This window comes from Patiria miniata, unplaced genomic scaffold (genome assembly GCF_015706575.1).
Source record: "Patiria miniata isolate m_02_andy unplaced genomic scaffold, ASM1570657v1 HiC_scaffold_3, whole genome shotgun sequence".
Classification (NCBI taxonomy): domain Eukaryota; kingdom Metazoa; phylum Echinodermata; class Asteroidea; order Valvatida; family Asterinidae; genus Patiria; species Patiria miniata.
Window position 1 is genome coordinate 26,517,017 of NW_024037069.1, and position 23,574 is coordinate 26,540,590.

Sequence of the window (23,574 nt, forward strand, 5' to 3'; positions counted from 1 at the left end):
TTTTCATGTGGCTACCCATACCCGGCCGGCCATATGGACACATACACAAATCTAGCTACCGTAGCTGGTGGTACGGTGGTACCATGCCATTGTGTGCACGCACACACTGAGTGACGCAGTGATGTTTTCCATGTCACAGGTCAATATTTAACCTTTTATCCAGCTGGGAAAGGCTTCGATCATCGTTGGCAGTCAGTGTGCAGCGTGCTCGATAATGAGGCACACAGCGAAGTTTTATTTGCAGCGAGTTGTACGGTCTCGGACCTTCGAGAATTCATGAGGTTTCGCGAGCGTTTGGCAGTGCCCCTGGAAGATCGACGAGAAACCCGTTTTTGCGGCAGTGTTGAGCCAACATGGAGGGGTAAGTGAAAATATAATATTTTCGGAGTCGAATGATACCATTTTTTAGTGATTATATTGTTGTAAAGGTGATTAATTAGGCTTGCAAAATGAGGTACATGTATGAAAACCCTTTTTTCTAACACTACCTGCACGTTATGAGTGATCCTGACTACCTCGGGATATTGTTGGATAAAATGTTTTGTTTTCTGGACTCTTGAACAGTTATGCTTTCCAACCGTGCTATTCCCATCTCTGCAGGTTCCGTGGGCGATTTATATTTTGATGCGAAATATATGCGAAAATTGCATGATTTCGGTCGGCAACGTCTGATTCGGATGACGTCACTCGTGTATGCAGTGTATTACCGGTACTAGTACGTACATGTTCGTACGTGGGTGCATCGCGACCGATGTCGACAATAGGTTCCTACCCGTTACTTTTGCATGTCGTATCAAGTAAAAAACAAATACATCCCAAATTAATTTTCTAAGTATTTCCTAACAAAATTGGAAGTTATTCTAACATTAATCTCAGTCCCAGATTTATGTCTTTTTGTTCAACATTTTTGCAATGACTAACCTAATAATATTATTAGGTCTTTCCCAGTAAATGTACATGTATATTGATTTACATGTATTATAATTTTTCTCTCCTTTTTCTTTTCTTTAATATACCCTAGGTCAAGTACGCAGAGTGATTTACCCATTTTCCCTGTCAAGATGGTTGGACACAGCATCCGCACTGGAAGATGAACATGACAAATTTCAATGGAACTCTATTATTTTACCATGGATTGAACTATACAATTTTTGTGGTGCAACCGGATAACGATTTGGCATGTTTAATTTAAAGACGTGTGATCAACAACTCACAAACTGATGAATCTGGCGCCGGGGATTCTTACGCCATGTCGCATGGAATATTGCATGTATTGTTCGTTGATAAAAAACCTGAGGAATAAGCACTTTCACTGGGTACATTTAATATATGCGCCATCTTGTTCACATGGAAAAAAGAACAAGCATTGCTAGATGCGGACACATTTTGAAATGGACACATTTTGGAATGAAGGCATGATGACTTGGAAGCACAAAAGGTTTTGTTTGACATGTAGACTGCAATGCATGTAAATTTGCCCGGTACGCAAGATGACGCATTACAGTGAAAAAAAAAAAAAATCAGTTCAATCAAATTTCTCTAAATATCAACTTCCAGTTTTATTTCACATATTAATCAATTTGTCAGTAGCCTTTATGCTGTATATTGAAAACCGATAATACAATACAAACCTCTGCGAACGGATGTACACTGCACTCGAAGTCCATATCGATGTTCAGAAAATACGCAGACTGCGTAGCATTATGAACCACAGGCAACTTTGCTGATCGTTGCGTCTGAGTTGTCAGCGACACTTCCAGATGAAATGTTTCCATATTATCTGTTTTGCAGTTTTGGTCCCTTTTTTCGTTTCACTTTGCGTTTCTTACGTTGATATGGAAACTAGCCTGAACAGAATTGATTGCTTGTAAGTTTGTAACCATGGTAATCTTAAATATTTATTATTTGTTCTTATACGCCTGCATTCTTACCCTCGTAATTTTTAAGAAATACAATAATTGTTATTGCCAAGGGCTGGAGCGGTTGAATAATCTTGTTATTGTCTTAAAACAATTAATAACCTAACACAATAAAGAAACTGTACCTTAATTTTCATGTTCACTTTTTTCAGTTCTATATTTGTAAGTCATTCCATGTTGTGAGAAACTTTCATTTGTAAAGTTTTTTTTTCTTGGAAACTGAAAATGGTTCAAATATTGAAGTGTTTCAGTATACCTCAATGTTTAATGTTTGACTAAATGCACCTGAAAGTATGTAATTTTGATTTTATGAATAAAGTGTTTCCCAGAATTTCAGTCAAAAAAAGAGACGACTTGATTCTTTATATTTGTTTTCAGGTTCATGTCCACTTTCCTACTTAAGATAAAGCCAAAAATATAGCAAAAATATAGTGATTTATTTTGCGAATTTGTACTCCCCCACCCCTCCCAATAAATCCCCATAATGGTTAAGAAATAGTTATTGCATTGCCAGCATAAACACTTAGTAGGACCCCCCCCCCCCCCCAAAAGACCCCGACGAAGTCTGTTTATAATGCGTTTACATGAAACATCGTTTTACTTCCCTGTTTCGAAAAGACACGCAACCAGTTTATTATAGTCGGGCGCCTTTACTCCGCCTTTACTTATTGTGATCCCGTGTACGTGTGGAGCAGGGCACAAAACCGCCGCGCACGTGCTTTCAGAGCTGTGTTATTTTCGTGACCTGGGCACTCGAAATAGACATCCTTTTTGTGTGCTCCTGACTACCTGGGATATTCAAGAGAACCAAAGTTATAAAATAAAGGTAGCTTAATAATGTCACTTTTCATCAAATTGTCAAAACATTCTGCCCAACTTCGTTTTGTTTAGAAAAAAGGACAATTTTCACCGACCGTAAATTCACAACAACGGTCATATTTCCTTCCCCATATTTCACAAAATAGTTGCTTAAAACTTAATTATTATCATTTAACAATTAGGCTATAGCATTTTCAATCTCTATTTCAAATAAAATCTTACTTTTAAAGACACGTTAAGCGGAAAATGAATTTCGAAGATTGGATCTCCAATCTCATGAATATTCATTTTTCTAGTGTGTTCGTGCATACGCTGCAAATAAACGAAAGCACTTTCGGGTATGCTGTGCGCTGAATGTTGGCCTAGGCATTTTTTACTGCAGAAACGCTCAATTTATGACTGGTGAAAGAGAACTATGCTCACAATTTTTTTTACGCATCTTTTTCATCGACTTTTCAACTTTTCTTTGAAATTGCACTTTAAATAAAATCACATTTTGTGGAAAATCGTTAAAATATTGGAAATATTGTTTAAAAAGTTAAAAAGTCGGATATCTCTGCATGATAAAAGCTTTGTCAAAAGATTATATTTATTCAGATATGCACTAAGGTCCTCCTCTCAAATCAATCACAACTTCATCCTATTTGAAAGTCAAGTATCACGCTATTCAAATGAATTGTGACAAAGGCATTCCTTTGTTACTGTTCAAAGGCATTCCTTTGTTACTGTTATTTGTGACATGACTTGAGACAGACTTGACTAGAAAGCTGAAATACACATCTGCATCAGTTGCACCACAAAGTGACGGGCCATGCATAGACTTTTTGCACTCATGTCTGTGGTGCAGTAAATGTCCAGGTCACACCACTTCACAGTCTATCAGGCACAGACACTTCTTCAATCAAACAAGGATATTTAAACCGATCACAGAAGATTGTCTTTTCCTACCTCTCTCGTTTTCATCTGAGCTCTCTCTGGGACTGGACGGGGAGCTGGACCCTTCTGACCCGGTCCCCTCCCCTCCCATCCCAGGGGGGATGTACATCTGTGACAGCATGGCCGTGCTGAGAGGAGGGTAGATTTGGCCTGGGTAGTAGTAGGCAGGGGGCGGTGTGTGGGTCATCAACTGGGACAACCCGTTCAGGCCAGTTAGACCTTTTTGCCTGTGGGGAAAAATTTAAAGAAAAGGTCATTCAGTATTGAGTTTTTCCTTCACATGGGTAATTTGTTTGAAAGCTTCCTCAGGTGGGACTCGAACCAATGACCTGTAGCTTGCTTAGTGCAGCTGCTTACCTCTTGAGGATTGAGCTTGCCAGAGTCGGTTGGCTGGACTGAATCTTATATACAGGGTGGTGCAAAAAGAAGGAACTTTTGACAGGAATTTTAACCTATCTAATTTATTTGACCTTTTTTTATAAAGTAGTGAGGCATAGCTCTTCAACCGTACATGCTGAAAATTATTTTAAAAATTGCAAGAATGGTGTTATTATGCTAATTGGAATACAAGTCACCAAAATCACTGTTGTCCACGTGTACGGTAAGTCTGATGTAGGTTTTTGTCTTCAAATCCAGCTCCAGAGCTCAGTCAAGCAGATGGAATAAAGCTGTCCATGGACAAACAGGTTTGGCACATGGACATGTTTTAACTACCATATCTCAGAGACAAAACTTGCGTTTGCAATCATCTTTTCGTCACTTATGTTTAAAGATCAACATTTTCATACCATTAAATTGGAAGTTTGAAATATGCTCAACAAGTAGGTGAAAACTACTGTCAAAAGTGGGTTTCCTTCTTTTTGGACCACCCTGTATATTGAGAATGCAAAACTAAATACATGTAGGCAGTAACTTGAGGTTACTTTGAGGTTTGAAAGTGTTTTACGGGGTACCTCAGGGTTTCACCTCGAATGAATACCGCTTGTATAATATTGCATTCTTCCCTTATGCCTGAGACTTACCTGAGTCGTTCTAGCTGTGACTTGATTCTGCCTTTGGCTCCTTGCACAATGTCCCAAGAATCCACCTCCTTGTCACTCAGTTGAAGCACCTGGAAAGCCAAATGAACAAAATACAAACATGATGTGAAGGTTACACCCTACTATACTATACAACATCAGCATTCTAGCATCAGACACAACACAGCTCTATTTGAATAAAGTACAGCTATGCTTGAAATAATTGAATTAAACAACAGAAATTCTGGGAACAATGAGTTGGACATTCTAAATGATTTCTGAAGCCCTACATCTCAAAACTAGTTTATGTTGGATCACTGTTTACCTTAGTCCCAATTTTTAGTAAAAGCAATTTACGGTTGAAGTTCCTGAAAACAACTGTAAATTACAGACGTTATGCGTTAAGGTGGACTCAGAGGGCAGTGGGATTGTATAGCTTGGATAGGCATGAGTAAACCTTGTGTGCATTCATTGTTACTAAATTAAAATAACAAAGAACAACCTCTAAGACACCTGCAATGCATAGGGTCTATTGCCTGTACATGTATAGACCTTACATGTACATACAGCGTTCAAATTGGCTCAAGAAATGTTATAATATTGCTTCATTTAAAGTTATTAGTGCAGACAAATGTCAATCAGTCAATTTTGAATAAAAGTTCTAGAATCAAATGTACATATATATCAAATAATTCTTTCTGTTGCTTGCATTTCATGACATAATTCGTTATATTCTCCTGATATTGAAAGGGCATTATTGACTGAGTTTGCACAAAAACAACCTCACCTGTTCTAAAGATTTGCCCTCAAAGAACTTGGCATACTTGTGAAGTCTTTGTTTCTTCAACCATTCACGGATCAAGGGGTCCACGTTGTCCCTGTGGTATTGGCTGTAGTAAGACATGGCCATGCTGCTGTTGTGCGAGGCCATGGAGCTGTTGGGTGGGGCCATGGTGCTGTTGGGTGGGGCCATGGTGCTGTTGGGTGGGGTCATGGAGCCGATGGGCGGGGCCATGGTGCTGTTGGGTGGGGCCATGGTGCTGTTGGGTGGGGTCATGGAGCCGATGGGCGGGGCCATGGTGCTGTTGGGTGTGGCCATGGTGCTATTTGGCGGAGCCTGCCAAGGCCGATTGGCTGATGAGAGGGCAGGGCTGTGGGAGGTGGGGGCAGGTGAGTGAGAGGGGGACTGGGAGATGGAGGGGTGGGTGGAGTTTGGCATTAGACTGGCAGTGTACGTTGGCGTAGGTGGGGCATGCTTTGGCATGGGAGGGTTCTGGGAGTATGTAGAACTGTCAGGAGGAAAAAAATTAATTTTAATCTCAGAACTTCAGTTCAACTTCATGACAAACTGTACATTATAATCAGAAATTAACAATGCTTTTTTTCTTTGTGGGTTAAAGTTAAAAAGTATGAATTCAGAAACTCACACCTGTAGGTTTTATTTTTTAAAATTAAAAAAAGCTTGACATTATCTGTCTGAACTGACTTCATGATCAATGAAGGACAAATTGTAACCTACGTTTTATAAAAACATATGAAACTCCCTGGATTTTTTTCCAGGTGCTTTCTGAATCCTCAATTTTTGTTTAACTACAATGTATGCTCAATAATCAAATGGCACAATTAAAGCCCCATGAAAAGTTATAGTGGCTTGGGTGGCAAGTCCTGAATCTATCACACACATGTAATGCAAAACAGGTGCTAGATTTGGTCAGATGTTGTTACAATAGTCTTTATGCAAAGTGGTTCTCACATGTTTGGATGCTTGGCTTGTTCCTTGCTAGTTGATGCTTTGAAGTGCTGAGAAGATCCTGCATTGATTTGAAATACCCCAGGTGAATGTGTAAACGAAATTACAAATAAGCCAGTTTGGTTCATGTATGGGCAATTCCACGGTAACGGAAGGACGTTTTCACTCATTAAACAAAATTTCAAATGTGTGTATCACAGACATTGTTCATAGTTACAGCAAACAAATGTCACAATTGTATTGCTATAATGCTACTTTCATTTTCCACACTTTTGAGGGGGAAGAATGCCTCCCGTTTTTGAATTATGAATATTAATGAGGTCGGTAACGGAAGGACGGTAAAACGGACAAGGGTTTTTCAACTTACTCGCGTTTTGCGTAAACTCTGTGAATTTTATGGGGCAATTATATTTTAAAGTTAAGAAATGGAATCCCTGAAGCTTTATCTATACTATACCGCCTTTCATTTGACTTGAAGTGTTTCGGTAATATAATTACAACGTTTTAAGCAGATTATGATTTGGTAACGGAAGGACGGTAACGGAAGGACAAAAGGTTTACTCAATTACAGCATGAACAAAATGTGAATTTACACTAATTATACAAGTGAAACAAATTGCTGAAATGTGTAACTGAATGTGAAATCAACAATATGCAGACCTGGCATAAATAATTATACCCAAGAAACTATTGAGATAAAGATAGAAGCCTGCTAATTAATGATAACAAAAGAAAAACGAAAACAACCCAAAACACATAATTCACGAACACAAGACAACTACAGAAATAGACTTCAAACCCATCACCTCAATCCTTAAAAGTTTAAATACACAGTATTTGAACTCTTGAGTATATTGGTTACATGTTCACCAACAACTTTTAATAATAATACCGGTAGGTTCAGTGGTTTACCTAAAGGGTGGGGGGGGGGGGGGGCGACCAGCCTACATGTACATTTAAGGTAAAAACATCTACCGGTAGTACTGATGGCTTCAGTTAGGTGTTGCTTTTAATTGAACTCTAAAATCAATGTTTGAAATCAAATTACAATGATTTAGAGTAGTAACAATTAATTTATAAACATCCAAACTGAAATTGTTAACTTGGGCATAATTTTCAAAGATTGCACCTCACATGTCTTACACATGTAAATTGAATGAAAGTGCCCCAAAGTACCGGTACTTTCTGCCATCTCATTTTTGACTTAATTTGCTTCTGGAATGGCTTCACAGAATTCGTATCTTTCTCTATTGTCCATGAATGCTGATGGCAGCAACTTTATGATTTGATTTTCTGCAACAACTCCATACATGTACAAGTACTGGTACATCAGCATATATGTACATGTACATTGTACATGTTGTACATGCCTGTGCCTTCCTTTGTAACAAACACCTTGCCCTGCTTATCCCGCTTTTGTGAAGGTGGGTCACATGAATGTCCTTTCAATGCTCATTATACATGCATGTATTTGCAGTGATTTTCATTTTTCAAACATGAGCGCAAATGTCGTAACATTTGATAAAAATACGATTTGTCCTTCCGTTACCGTCCTTCCGTTACCAATTTGGTAACGGAAGGACGTGATTTAATTAATTGTAATTAAAAAACGAGAAGAAAAGCAGTGTCAGTTATAATGTCATATTGAAGGCCTACCTAAACTTGCTTTGCACAATAACTTTCAATGCATTCATACTGCAAGTTTTAAAAATAAATTAAAAATATGTATATTTTCGGTAACGGAAGGACATTTTCGAAGGCTGAAATATTAGAAGTCACTGAAGCGAAGCAAATTACGCAAAATGTTAAAAACAAGTTTTAGTCGGTTTTTCAAGACCAATACTTTCTCATGACAGATACTGATGGCATTAGTACATATTTTTGTGTGTGTTTTGGTAGAATACTTTTATATCACTATTAATCACAATTTTAGGATTAAAACAGGATTATTACATAATCCTATTTTTTGGTACTGAAATGTATAAAATTCCGACTTCAAATCTTGAAAATATAGACTTTTAGCTTTCATTTGATGCCAAATTTGTTTAAGTCACATGTATTTGAATTTTTTGGTGTCATGTCCACTTTGGTGTGGAATTGCCCGTATGTCAACTGCACATGCACACATCTTGGGATAAACATTCCGCCATATGAACCAGTGAATGGGTAGGCACATTATGCGCATGTACTTGTTCTAGGGAATCCAGGTAAAGGCAAATCTGTGACATCTGCAACCAATTTTCAATTGAATGCTTGTTAACTCATACAAAATTATTTAAGAAGCGTTCTATTTTTTCCTTTGCTTTATCTTTGGAAAACACAACACATCATGGGTTATCCTGGAAGGTTAGTTCTGCTACACTACTCAAAGCTGTTGATATTTGTATACTAGATATGAATCTACTAAGCTCTACTCAAGACATCAACAATTGTCCTCTTTTACCTGTGTTATTTGATGCAGTGGTGTAGGGATCCGGGGTGGGACTCTGTACTGAGATGATACTAGTTACAGTCTGATAGTACACGGAGTTGCTGCTGGCCGTCGTGGTCACGACAGATGACGTGACCGCAGTGCCTTGCTGGCAGACACCCAAGCTGCTGCTGGAGTTATTGGCTACTGCCGGGGGAATGATGGGGGTGGATAGGTTGACCTGATGGTGCTGGGAGATGTTTATCTGGCTGACTAGAGCTGTTGGGTTGTGATGAGGGTTTGGCTGGGACGACGGAGGCGTTGGATCAGATTGACTTCGACGAGATGTCACACCGTCTGTCTGCTGATGATGTTGGAGCTGTCGCTGCTGTTTGGAGTACTTGCTGTATTGTTGATGTGTGCCTTGGTTTTGTTTGGAGGTCAGCATGCCGTTGTCCTGCTGGGCATAGAATTCCTGGTAGTGAGCATTGACAGAATGCGGTTGTGGTGGTAGCTGCTGCGTTTGAGACGTCGGCGCCGGGTGTGACTGATTCTTGGGGTGGTTGACTTGCTGGTGAGCAGGCTGGAGCTGACCATGATGTAAGGACAAGTCACTTTGCTGCTGCTGCTGTTGTTGGATTTGAATTGATGGAGGCTGCTGATGCTGGGGAAGTGAAGGCACCATCAGTGGGGGCACTGAGGCTTGGGAGAAGGGCAACTGTGCTTGCTGCCTGACTATTTGATTGTGGTACTTCTGCTGCTGTTGCTGCTGCTGCTGCTGCTGCTGCAGGGAGTTGGTCATCATGTGCTGCTGGTATTGTACTTGAAGATGCTGCTGATCCATGTCTGGTTGCAGTGGATACTGCTGCTGCTGCTGCTGATGTTGAGGCTGCTGCATGTGCTGGGGGAGTTGTTGGTAGACTTGAGTTGGGCTGGGACTTGATTTCACATCTGCATTTTAACAAATACGGCAGAAAAAAAACAATGCATGACAACTAAGTTCATTATTTGAACAGCTTATGACTTAACTTGAGCTTGGAGAACTTGCAATGACTTTGATGGACTTAGATGTCTTGTGGTGACTTGTAACTGACTCCATTACAATTCTGGATATTCAAGCCAGAATTTACAAGTGGCCTTTAAAGAATCTAAAAATTCAGAACTCTGGGCTGTGGCGAATACACCAAATATTCCAAAATGCACCATATATTCAAATAGTAAGTTTTTGATTTGACTAAATGTGATGGGTTTCAAGAACATGAAGAAAAGTGTCTTTGTTGTATGAATTTGAACTGTGCAAGTAGCATGGTTTCATTGTTTTGTACAAATGCAAAATTTTGGGCAAGTCACTTTGCATGAATGACTTGAAAGCTTCTGGCAGGAATGTTAGCTCTAATTGCATCTTTGTACTCTTTCAAATATCTCCTAGCCAGCTAGCTCAGGCAAAAAAATATATTGATACATAAGCTCATTGTCAAGGTTTGACAGACGCACACAAATTCCAATTGGCAGACCATTCAATTTCCGGCCAGAACATTCATTTTTGGCTGGTGCATGGCACATGTAAAGTTTCATCGAGGCCTTGTGAATTTTCAAATATTTGATTGAACCCAAGTTCGAACAACCTCATTAATAAAAATTATTCGAAAATGCACAGTAAAATCAAATTCCAATTCAAGGTCTGAGCCCTCCAAACAGAGTAACTTGCTACCCTATGTACCTTGTTCTTGAGCTGTGGGGTTTGTCTGGCCTGCCATCTTACTAGCATCAAGGGTAGAAATCACAGACTCCTCAGACGATTGGAAGAAGGTGTAGGTCAGCTCACAATGAAGGATATGCTGTGGTAACGCAGACAGTTGCCTGGAAGGACAAACAGAAAAAAGTGGAATTGCATACATTGAGAGAATAAATGTATTCATAAAGAGAGAATGTATATGTAGGTTACAACAAACTATCTAAATAAAGTCCGAATATGGAACTGATTTGTTTGATTTTGATGTAAAAACTATGTTTGGTTCCTAAAAATTAAGAATGAAGTCACCTAACCACCTAGCAATGTTAATACTGGAAGTGCTCCGCCTGCAAATTTGATTTCATATCCACACCCCCCCCCCCCACCCCACATCCACCAAAAAAAAAGTTTGGCAATGCCTGTGGTGGTAAAAGACCAAATGCATGTATTCGGGAAATGGAAGCCCAAACTTGTTGAAAATTGTCATGTGTTCATGTCCATACATACTGAATGCTACCTTTTTTATGGGTTATTGGTACAAATCTTAACACAATTAACCTACGGACTGACAGTAACGATGCACAAATGAAAGTTCCTTGATTCGCCAAGAGATAAACGTTTGGTATACAATTTAAAATATGTACATTCTGAAGAAACAGACAAATGGCATTAAATGCGGTTCAGTACTGTGTACATGTTTGGTACATTTCTACACATTTTTAAAAAGGTGATGTCATCCAATGCATTATGTGTTTTTGTTGTTCCTCTCTTGGAAAAAAATTGGTGACAAGTTAACTTGAAGATAAGGGCGTATTGCAGGTGCACAGGAGGGGAGGTATGGATGTAATAATATTTCTACATCCTCCTCTTAATTGGGAAATGTTGGAATCGGTAATGGTCACCACAAGAGGAAACCCTGTAATTACAGGCCAAATTGTGTCCAGTGCATAAATGAACCTTCATGGTATGGATGACCTACATGTGCACCGCATACTCTAATCAGCACATGGAGACAAGTTCCAAATGCCCATTTTCCTCCAGATTCATGTGAGAGAGTTTCTCCCCCTTGCCTGATGAATTTTGTTTAATATTGAGCATACTGAATTACATTTGAATAAATGAAATTGGATTAAGGTTGTTCTCCCTGTGTTATTTTTGAGTTTCAGTTTGAAAAACATACATATGCAAAACAATTCAAAGTTATTCATCAAATGAGACATCAAATGAAAGAAAACATCTGCCCGCATTCAGTTATGGCATAATTATATGCGGCCTGACAATGATCTACGCATTTTGTTTGCATTAGAGGCACAACAGCAACCAAAAATAGATGCAGACTGCCGAAATAGAAAAAAAAATTTGGTAACATAACATGAACACAAAAAAAAAAAAAAATAGAAAACAAATTGTATTTCAGAAGACTGGGAGAAGCCTTAAACTCACATTCAAGGAATTTACTTATCTTAAAAATAATGAGGGGGTGGCCACACTATTCACTCTAGAGAAGGGTTGTCCCAAGACTCCCAACATAAAACATAAAACTTTGGTCACTACATAACGACTTTCATTTCCGTGATCACAACTCATTGTTCTCATTTTTGTTCAATTATATAATGTTGGATGGCTTTTTTTTAAGGGATACAAGAATATACTGCACAAGCTATAACTTCGACTCGTGCAATATTGTTATAGCGAGTGCAAAATATCCTTTTATCCCCCGAAACAAAGCCATCCAACATTATTATTATTATTTATATTAGGCTGACTAGCTTGATCAAATTATCGCGCTGTTCGAAGCTGCCAATGTGGCTGTTGACAACAGTGCGCGTATACCCTGCTAGTGCTGTGCACTGCATCCGCGTGCCACGCTCTGTTGACTGATTGACTGTGACTTTCTACGCTCTAGACTGTGCAGGAACCAGTGAAAATACCCGGATTAACTGCAATATCAATAATATTGCAGTCAGCCGGGTACTTTATTGACATAATATAGCAGTCATCCAGGTATCTTTTACGAAAGCATACATACGCTGATTTATTTTTACCACTGGAAGCCTGATATACATAATAATGTACAATAGGGCTGAGTCAATTCGAATAATTGAATATTCGACCTTCCAATCGATCGAATATTCGAATATTCGGTTATTTGGCCATTCCAAATTCCCTCAAAAGCAAAAATAAGCCATACATGTACATGTAGTCAACGTACGTGCGCACGTCAGCATGCCATGCATGATTTCTTCACAGGTAAGTCAGGTATTTGACAACAATCAGTTGTTCTTCAGTCGTCAGTAATTTAAAGATTAACAATAACCAGAGAAGCTAGAGTGAAGGATTCCTTGTTTGCATGGGGGACGTATTAAGCCGTGAACCCCAAACACGGCGGGTGGCGTCAGCTATTGTGACTCTCCGACCCTTAACTCGCAAACAGGAACCGAGCATATCTATTACTGGAAGCTTCTTGAAGTCTACAAAACGGTGTACTTCCTAGTCACAGTATTGAGGATAAAAAAGTCACTTTTATAATAATAACTCGCACTTTTGTCACCAAGAATTGAGGAAATGATTTTATATCATTTTAAATAACTTATTCTCAACAACCAAAAACTCCAAGAAAAAAACCTATGATATTTAATGTCTTTATTCAATGAAATATGGGTCTTTGAATTGTAAATGCATATTTAAGTTTATGCAAATAATGGGCGTGGGCGCAGCATACACACGCCCCAGCTTGACACATACAAAGCAGTATTTCCTTGTTTGCCCACAGGGGATGTATTATAAGCTGTGTACCCAAAACACGAAGGGTGACATTTCAGCAAAAAAAAAAAAAAAATCGCCGGCCGAGCTCCGGCGGGCGCATTGTTGGCGGGCTAATTAGGGCACAGGTGCGCTGACCCGGTTCTTTTGTCTGGCTAAGCGCGTGCTCTGGAGATAACTTTCTAACAAATAGGCCACTAAAAGGTTTGGATATTCCAACTTGCAACATTTTGATACATTTTGTCTAGCTGTGGTTTTCTATGCTGGGAATCAGGGGTACAGTGCGGTGAGTTGACCGCAAAGTCTGTCTGGCGAAATAAATGAGAGCTCTTTTGAGTTTGAAATCCTCTCTGTTGTCTGCCCTTTTTCTTGCGTTTTGCTCGACTTGGAGGACATAAGCCAGAGGTTCCCGCTATTATTACTGAAAGTATAATTGCTGAACTAGTTTTTGAAGTGTTTATGTATGTTTTATTTGTGCAAATATTGAGTGCAATTAGCAGACTAACCCAGCGAACAAAGCTGACGGACAGCGAACGAAAATGTGTTCGATAAATGGGTGCTCTGATCAGTTGAGAGAACTAGATTATTTTGTACATGTACATGTATACGGAGGCATTGAGGCGAACATCGAACCAGCCATAATAAATTTACCCCTAAAAGTAAACAAGAAATTCTTTTAGAAAAATCCCAGAGTCCGTAACGTAAATGAACCAAGGTTTTAAAAACGTTTAATGTAATGTTGGGGTTCATGACAAGTTTTCTACAACACAGCCACGTGCTGTGGGCAGCATACTGCGTGCAAGGCGATTCCCTATAACCACGTGCATTCGACACGATTGAACAGGCGATGGAAAACTTTGTGGGGAATTGGCTTCGCTGTATCAGTGTAATGTACCGCTTCTTGTGCGACCCTGTGCGAGCAGTACGTCCTCAAAATAAGTACATGAAAACGGAAAATACAAAGGCCCACACAGAGAAAAGAAATCAAGTTCTTTGCATGAGATTGCAGAGGTCTTCTACATCGATGTTGGCATGCCATTTTCGCGATGTCAATAGCCGATCCAGTAAGCCCCTCCCACTGCGCACGTGGGCAAATTAACACGTGCTCCTCTCCAATGCCACGCTGCATTTTCCTATGCTGCACACATGTACATGTACATGTAACACCAACGCGCGGGGAAACTTGCCAGGATCGCATCGGGGAAAACAGCGGCGCTTTTCTTTTGAAAGTAGGGATTGTAAGTAGGACAACAACAAACAAAAATACAGACAACGGAAACGTTACTACTCATGCTAGAAGTTTGATATGAAAAGGTGTCAGGAAGTGTTTTGTGAAGACATGAAAGACAAAATGTCTTGTTTATCTTGTCGGAAGCATCAGCGATTGGTGTTGCAGTCCGGCGTTAAAAAAATGGGTTGCATGGCTTTACTGCAAGCACTCCCAAAGCAGAAGTAATATATGTGTGGCATTATTGCTTGGCATATATACAAGCTACTTTTATGGGGTTTTTGGCAGCAACTTCAAACTTAACTTTGAGAATACACTTTTGTTGTTAAAAAAAAAGTTTTTTCCACCTTTTTATTTCATTGCATATCACCACCGAATATTCTTATTCGAAAATAAATATTTGAATATTCGATTATCGATCGAATAACCGAATATTCGAATATTCGGCACAGCCCTAATGTACAATGTTGTTCACGTACACATGTACATCATACATAAGTTACATTTACCACGTCATGTTGCACAAGTGCATATGTGCACCAGAGACTAGTCATGAATGTTATTATAATGGGTGCAACCACGAAACTATTAATCACTGGTCAGTTCTGCACATGAACATGTACAATGTACATGTATGTGAAGTACGTATCTCTGCTAGTGTACATGAAGACGAGGACCTGTGTACATACTAATTACACTTGTAAACATGTTCCTGTACAAAATACCGGTATGTAGTTGCTCCAAAACCCTTTTTCATAATAAAATGTGACTTGATAAGGAAAATATGGTGTTATCAAAAGAAGTGTGCTTGTATACCACTCTATATATTCTATGGAAGTTTATTTATAAAAAAGACTTGTGCATATTAAATGCAAGGGAAATTACATACAGGCTGTATTTTAAACTGGCCATTTTTTTTTAGCAACTTGCCTGTCGCAATCTTTGAGACCTTTGGCAGTATTCAACTTAATGATATACTGATGATAGTGAGCAATTTTTCACTTCAACTGACCATACAAGTGTAATCCAATTTTGGCCGATGGACACTGTTTTATCAATGCCTCTAGCCGCGACAAATTCTGTATATATGTATCCTACATGTATGTGAATTATTTCACCTCCATCTCCTCAGCTTCCATGCGTGAAATTACTAACTCATCCAGACCGCTACAAAAAACTCAGGCACTGTGTACTACTTAACAGCCTACTTTCCAACACTGTCCTAGATTGATATTACCATAAAGGGCAATGCTTTCATGACTTACAATGCAGGGTCGGCAGGCGAGGAGGAAGACGCCTTGTCCCTCTTGGGACCAATTTCATGGAGATTTCTTAAAGTGAACAATTTGCAAGGCATAGAAAATATTCCCTTAATTAAAGAAAAACTGGTTACAATTCAAACTATTGATTAATGTAGGAACCATTCAAGATATTGTTTTGTGTAGGTTGATTGTGACTGGTTGCCTGCTTACATTGGCTTAGAACGTAAGTTTGCTACTTAAGCATTATCTTCTGCTTAGGAGATCCCTACAATTTGGCTCTGTCAGGCAAGGAAACCCTTTTCTCTCCAGGAACCATTTTACTAAAGCACACAAACTTGCCTAGCTCAGAAATTCTTTGCTCAGACAAAAAATAAGAAAACAAAAAATGGTTACAATCCAAAGTGTGCTTGCTCATTCTTGCTTGCACATAAATTTGTTTTAGAAGCAATATTTCTGCTTAGTGGATCATGGAAATAGGCCCAGCAAGGCGAGGCTGCCTTTTCTCTACAAAGTTTGGTGCTCAACACTTAGAAATCTGCTTAGCAAATATAGGTTACCAGCCAACATCTCATTCAATGTTTATTGCTTGCAAATAGTTCCTTACCAATTTTCGCTTAGCCCAACAATTTTGCTAAGCAATCATTTTCTCTTTCAATAGCAGACTTACTTGGCATACACGGCAATCTCTGGCAGCATCTTCTCAGCCAGTTCTCCCTTGTGGGCTGTGCTGAAGATGTTCTTGCCTGCTTGAGTGGACCACGGTATGGATGGAAGAAAAAGTCCAAGATGGAGAGAAATATTAGAGCGCGGAAGAATAAAGGTTGGCAGTCAGGGGAATATTTATCAGTTGTAAACTTTCTTAGTAAAAAATAAGAAAAACAAAGTAATGTTGTGTTTCCAGTAAAAGACAGGTTTTGGTAGGAATTTTTTGTGTGCATGTATTCGGAAACTACATGTACATGTGTATGTACAGAGTAATTTCACATGAATATATTGGAGGACAATTGAAAGGAGCTTTAAATACCCCGGTATAGTTTACAAGTATTCCAGACTTGTATGGATACAATTATGGATACAATGACTATCCAAAAACTACATAGTGTACAATGTACCCCTGCATTTTTTGCCAAACATTTCTTTGCCAATATTTTTCTATTTTTTTTATCGAAGGCATGGACCATTATTAAAAGTGACTCACCAGGTAAGTAAGGGATAACTCGGTCATGATGTTGCTGCTCCCTTGCCTCCTCAGGGAAGAGCTTGGATAACTAAAAGGTAAAAACAGAACATACACAGGTAATCCTGATTAGTGCTGATTACACAGGTCATCCTGGTTAGTGCTGATTACACAGGTAATCCTGGTTAGTGCTGATTACACAGGTACCGGTAATCCTGGTTAGTGCTGATTACACAGGTAATCTTGGTTAGTGCTGATTACACAGGTAATCCTGGTTAGTGCTGATTACACAGGTAATCCTGGTTAGTGCTGATTACACAGGTAATCCTGGTTAGTGCTGATTACACAGGTAATCCTGGTAAATGCTGATTACACAGGTAATCCTAGTTCTGATTACATCTAGCTGTTCAGTTGGGACTGGCATTTAAGTCAGTCACGACATCCCAACAAATTCCAAGCCAAGCCCAGCATTGTCTGCATGAAACAGCAATTTAAAATAGGAGCAATTGTTATATAGGTACCAGTACATGGATCAGAACAACTTTGACTCCTAATTGTGTTGAAACTTATTGTTGAAACTTTGCATTGTACAAAGCAGTGGCATTTTCAGGGACGCATGCAATAGTGCAATACGTATGCCATTCCCACATACCTTCAACATTGAAGGTACATGTATAATGGGATTCCTAATCTACATGTATGGAATACATTGTACGTATTGCACCATTGAACGTGCCCCTGGTTTTGGGTTCTGGTTTTAAAAGCAGGGAATGGGGTCGAGTTCACCCTTCCCACCCCAGTATGCCACTAGTACCGGTACACAGCGATATTTAATGTACCGGTAAATGAACACAAAATGAGCCTTTAAACCAATGCTGCACATGCACATGTTGTATTACAGATGTACAAAAACGTGGAAATAATTTGTAATTATCCGACAGAATGCAGAACTACCGGTACATTGTACTCAAAGGCTGTTGAAATGACCTTTTAGTTTTAGTGTTTGTTAAATTGTTGGTTTTTTTTGTTTTTGTTTTTTTAACATCTTGTCCTACATGTTTTGTTGCCTCTATTTTTAATAAGCCAACGAAGCAATCAATGCGAGATTGCGGGCACAGTAAATTACCATTCAGTCTTTCACCCTCTCTCATACATACATGACCATTTATTTCCGGCTGGCCAATAGTTAATACAATCACTAGACAACACATGAATGCTCTTTCACTCTGAGGAGATGAAATGTTTGATCTTTGAACATGCACTTGTGCACACATACAGCACATCAATACTGTACGTGTGCGTGTACAAGTACAGCAGGTTCTTAAGAAGCAGATAGCGCTAGACTCATGCAAGTCTGAATATCGCTTATCTTATACCCCAATGGCAAGTACAGTATGGCCTTCACATACAGTACATGATCCATGTACATGTATACATGTACAAGTACATGTGTAGGTGATAGGTTTACATTAGAATAAACGTCCCCCATAAAAAATTGTCTCCTCCCCCACCACCCCCCCCCTCAGAAATTTGCCAGTCCTTTTCCACTTGTGCCTCTTTTTAACGTTGTGTCAACGCCTTTAATTGTCCCGCCCTGAAGAGCGCCAGCTATTGTCTGACAGTGTCTGTTCTGAACAGCACCCCAAAGAAAGATGGTGGCCCCCCCCCCCCGATTTTATGTAAAAACCTGTCTCCCTTTCAGCACAGATGCTGCAGAAATTGCCTCCCCCTCCCCCCATGGTGAGAACACTGGCTACACTGCTGACCGAGTGGACTTGATTTCATAAAATTAAGAGAGAGTTAACAGTCGTGTATATTGCCAAACCTCCTACTTTTGTGATGACTAGTGATGGAACAATGTGACATTTCAAGATGCCAGTTCAAGAAGGAATTCTTTGCAAATAACATATGTGCAGTATGTGTGTGTGGGTGGGTATGTATGCATACTTACACTGGTAGGCTTGGAAAGCTCCAGATTGGAACGAATAGGATGGATTCCTTATTATTTTAGGAATCGACTTCCAAGCTCTTGCAGCAACCATTTTGAGTTCCCCTGAGAGTACACAAGTGCAGTGTACATGTACACGTACATTGCAGATACTTGACCACATACATACCGGTATTTTATGTACACTGTAATAGATGATTAACAAATGCGGGGATTATGTTTAAGAGAGGCATTTTGTTCAGTGCTATACATTATTGAAATTGTGGAGGTTTCCATGATGTTTTTTTTTAATTGCCGGCTGAGTTAATTTGAAGTCACTGCAGAATGACCCTTGGACATACACATGTACATGCCCATGTAATTGATATAAATAATTATTTTTTTGGAATTGCCACAGCCTAAAATAAACCATTACAACTTGCATAACCTTATCACTGGGTATAATAAACCAAACTTAAACCGTATTCACACCCAAAATATAATTGAGCAATGCCACTTGTAAATTTTTTTTTTTTTTTTAATATACCGGTAAATAATGAAATAGTAACAATATAATAATTTCAACTTGTGCTGAACTTTCGAGATTACATTGAACTTTAAGTTACATGCCCATTGTGGATGTCAATTTTATTTGAAACGAACAACAACCCCATACAGGTACACACTGTTCATGTGTTTACACTGCAACACTATCAAAATGACTGAACTCAAACTTTCAAAAACGAAATTCTTAAAATTTCTGGTTCATTCCAAGCAGGGCTGCCAGCTGTGCTGGCCTTAGGGTAAGGCCAGTGAGTTCTGGTCTCCATGGACGCTTCCTTGTAGCCTATGTATGCTTGACCAGGCCAACATTCAATCACTGAGAAGCAAGGCTACCATCGACTCTTCTCAAAGGAAATAAACAGCCTGCATGTACATGTACATACATGTACATGTGCATGTGCATACATACATGTAGTAACACTGATCCATCTGGATCTAGCCCACTGGCTGTAAGAAGTGAAGTCACCTTCTGCCATATTACCACTCCATGAACAATACGTTTGTAAAGAAAGATATAATTGAATCAACATGCACACCTTTATACTCAACAAATTATTATGTTTTAAAATAAATTAAAATGGCAACGAACTATATTTTATATCAAAATTTCTGTTCTGAAAAAAAAGAAAAAAGTTTCATATATTTTTGGACAACTTTATCTTAATTATTTGAAGAATGGGAGTAGTTGAGGCTGGTTCCCTCCCCACATTTGAATGGTAGAATCGGAAACCAGTGCGCAGCTTCACTTTTTTGTACAGCTCGGAATGACCAACAAGCTTTCCAGACTTTTAACATGGAGATCAGCATGTACATGTACACCAGGCGCGGTTCTACGGGGGGGGGGGCTAGGGGGGACTGTAGCCCCCCCAAAATTGTGTCTAGCCCCCCCAAAATAAATTCCGTAAAAAAAAAATTGCATTAGCAAAAAGAAGGATTGTGATGTACATGTGAACGGTCCTCCCCCTAAAGAAGAAATAGCCGTGACAAGGGTGCATTAGTTAATATAGTGCAAGCCCCCCCCCCCCAAAAAAACGAAACCAATTTTCGTTTTTTTTATGTGACATCGCAATTAAGGCAGGCAATGAGTACACCACCATCTTTTCCTCAAAAACAATTGGTTAAAGTGGTCAGAAATTGCCTCAGATCGCACCACAGAGCATCTAGAATCCAAAAATTGTTCTGGGCCCTTCAGCGGGCCCCGAACCCCACGCCGTAATTGTTTGGTCCCATTTTTTGGGGGGACAAATTTTTTTTTTGGCCCCCCACAAAACAATTGTGTTCTGGATCCGCCCTTGCTATAGTGTGAATGATTTTAGGATTTTATTGGCGCTCCCCATTGAAAATATGGCATGAGCCCCCCCCCCCCCCCCCCCACCACCACCACCACCTATTGATTTTCGGAGGCCTAAGTGTCTGGAAAAAATAACCGGTCAACATTTCAGCACGCTTCCCTGAAAAAAAATTCTGGATTCACCGTGCTAGCCCCCCCAAAATATTGGTTCTAGAACCGCGCCTGACATACACGTGCCATGATGTACACTGTATGGACTATCGAGTACATTAACAGTACATGTAGATGGTGCTTTGTCATGACTCGCGAGAATCCTTGTGCACTAAACTTCATGCCTCCCGGTATGTATGGCCAAGGTACATGACTGACTTTATTCCAAATGAGCATCAACACATACATTGTACATGTACATGTAGTGTCTTTGCGCAAGCGTCCCACCTGGGCATTGGTCCCTCCCAAATAAATTTCAAGGAAAATGCACAACTTTGGGCACTCTTGACGGAAAACTGCTGGACGGAAAACTTAGTTAGGTCATTTTGGGGGGAATATAGATACTATGATGACACACATGAATTTTTTAAAAACAGTATTATGGATGACACAGAATCAATAATTTCCTGAAGGGAAAAATGACGTTTTTGAAACAGAAAATCAGTGGCCCTATTCATGACCAGACCTTTTTGGTTGACATTACCTTGCAATGGAAGTCTAGCAGCTGGCCGTGTGTCTTACTTATGTTGGTGACCATACCATCCGACCAGTGAACCTACAACACGTACAGAGAGAACAGATCAGGGGAAGATTCATGTCAACAACTGGCATGATCAATTGATATTGAATGTCACTCCTGACAGGTGAAATACATTTTGTAGGTCACCAGCACCGTACTGTATGTACATCCATACATTAATCACCATACATACATGTACATGTACAATGTATGGTCAGAAAAATAAATGGTCACATTTTCCAATGAACAAGGGTGTTCCTGAACATGGAAAACGAGTGCAATTTTCATTTTGTATCTTTAACCCTCCTGCAATTTAAACTGTCACAGACAGTCAAAAAAATTTTCATCCACTTCCCCTGCGATACTTTTAACACAGGCCAGTCACCAGCAGTCAGATCACACAGTGCTGTCAAGTAAGCAAAGTCAGTTCAAATACCATGAACAGACAAAGCAGGCAAGTTGTGGGCACAGCTGGCTTAATTACTCACAGTCAAAGCAAGGCTGTATCAAGTTACATAAACAGTCACAGCCAGTCAATCCTGCTTAATGTAGGCTGGGAATTCTTAACTGTTGAAAACAGCAACTTGATTGATTTTGACTGAAAGGACTACTTGGCACAGAATGTACATTTGTATGTATGTTTGGATACATTCTCCATGCTCTTGAACAAATTTGTTTTTAATAATTTGTTCATTTTAAATTTTCAACATGTATGTTTTATTCCAGACAAAACACTTTTTTGGGGGGGGGGGCATCTGCAACCCTCTGATTTTTAAAAATATTTTTTATTTTGGACAAAAATGTCCAACTTGCCAGCAGACATTCGGGCCACAAGTACCGGTACATGTAAATTCAAATTTAAAAAAAAATAATTCAAACTACATGTGGACATGGTGGACCGATTTCTTTTGGTCGATGTCACATTCAAAAGTGACAAAATTTTGGAATTGTAGAAAAATAGGAAATTGAAAAAAAGGATTTTTTTTCAGGATAAAACTAAAAATAACACGGGGAATGCAACTATCGGAACAAAGTCTTCCCGCAGTGAAGTTACAGTACAAAATATTGATTCTAGGAAAAATTTTCAGAATCATTCCACTACTGTCTGGTTCAGTGGGCCTTTCGCAGATAAGCTTTTCCGCTACTTATCCAAAATATTTATTGAAATGTCTCCAAATGCTTTTAAGGAAAGAAAACTTAATATGGAAGCAATTTAAAGGTTGGCTCTTGGCACGTTTAACAACTTAACATTGTAAGAAAAAAATCTGCCAACAAGAGTTGTCCTGCTACTCACCAAGAAGATGTACTCATATCGCTTATCTGATTGTCTTCTCTTTAGGCCCTTGCCCTCAATATTGCAGATGAGAACTGTAAAACGGGAAAACAAACTAACAGGATAAAACGTTTCATTTTGTTAAAGTCTTCTTTGAATTTTTACCCATCCTGGTGTTAACCCCCCCCCCCCCCCCCCCAAAAAAAAACACCCCAGAAATTACGGAAGCATTCATACTAAATCAAAGTCTGAACAGTCACAGACAGTCAAAAAAACAATCCATCTCTTCACCTCCCATGCCTTTACACACAGGCTAGTCACCAACAGTTGGATCAAATTCCCAGTAAACACTGTGACTAGTCAAATTCCATCAACAGCTAAAAAGAGGTACCGTAACTGGTACCGGTAGGTACAGCTTACAGCTGGCTTATCAATCTAAACTATTACAAACAGTCACTTGATTGACTTTGACTGCTGGAGTGGCTTTGTTGCATTTGCCAACCAAAAAAGGAGGGATTTAATTTAGGGGGAAAAATACATGAATTGTTTTAAGCCGCCCGTCAAGTTGACCTGCTACGGTATTTGCTTGCGACACGACAGAACCGTCAGCATTAACCCAACCCTCTTAAGCTTACTTTGGGGTAAAGTACCACATACATGTACTACAAAGTATAAATTATGTATGCAGTACCCAAATACTCAGCCATGTGGTTGCAAACGTGAAAGCGTATCAGTTGTTAAGCAAAGCTAATCCGATTATGTACATGTACATGT

General features: G+C 39.4%; 1 protein-coding gene and 1 long non-coding RNA gene across 2 annotated transcripts in view; one reads left to right on the forward strand and one right to left on the reverse strand.

Annotated features, from left to right (window-relative positions):
* LOC119738171 (zinc finger CCHC domain-containing protein 2-like) overlaps positions 1-23,574 on the reverse strand; it is a 40,058-nt gene that overhangs the window by 9,554 nt on the left and 6,930 nt on the right. The window contains 10 exon segments of the mRNA XM_038212923.1: positions 3,687-3,901; positions 4,697-4,785; positions 5,481-5,982; positions 6,447-6,504; positions 8,887-9,804; positions 10,574-10,713; positions 16,506-16,584; positions 17,037-17,106; positions 21,492-21,563; positions 22,822-22,895. Of these exon segments, the coding sequence (XP_038068851.1) occupies positions 3,687-3,901; positions 4,697-4,785; positions 5,481-5,982; positions 6,447-6,504; positions 8,887-9,804; positions 10,574-10,713; positions 16,506-16,584; positions 17,037-17,106; positions 21,492-21,563; positions 22,822-22,895 (2,217 nt within the window).
* On the forward strand, positions 170-11,994 carry LOC119738172. The gene is made up of 4 exons (XR_005272433.1): positions 170-361; positions 1,022-1,995; positions 10,433-10,437; positions 11,984-11,994. It is a non-coding gene; the product is annotated as an uncharacterized LOC119738172 (long non-coding RNA).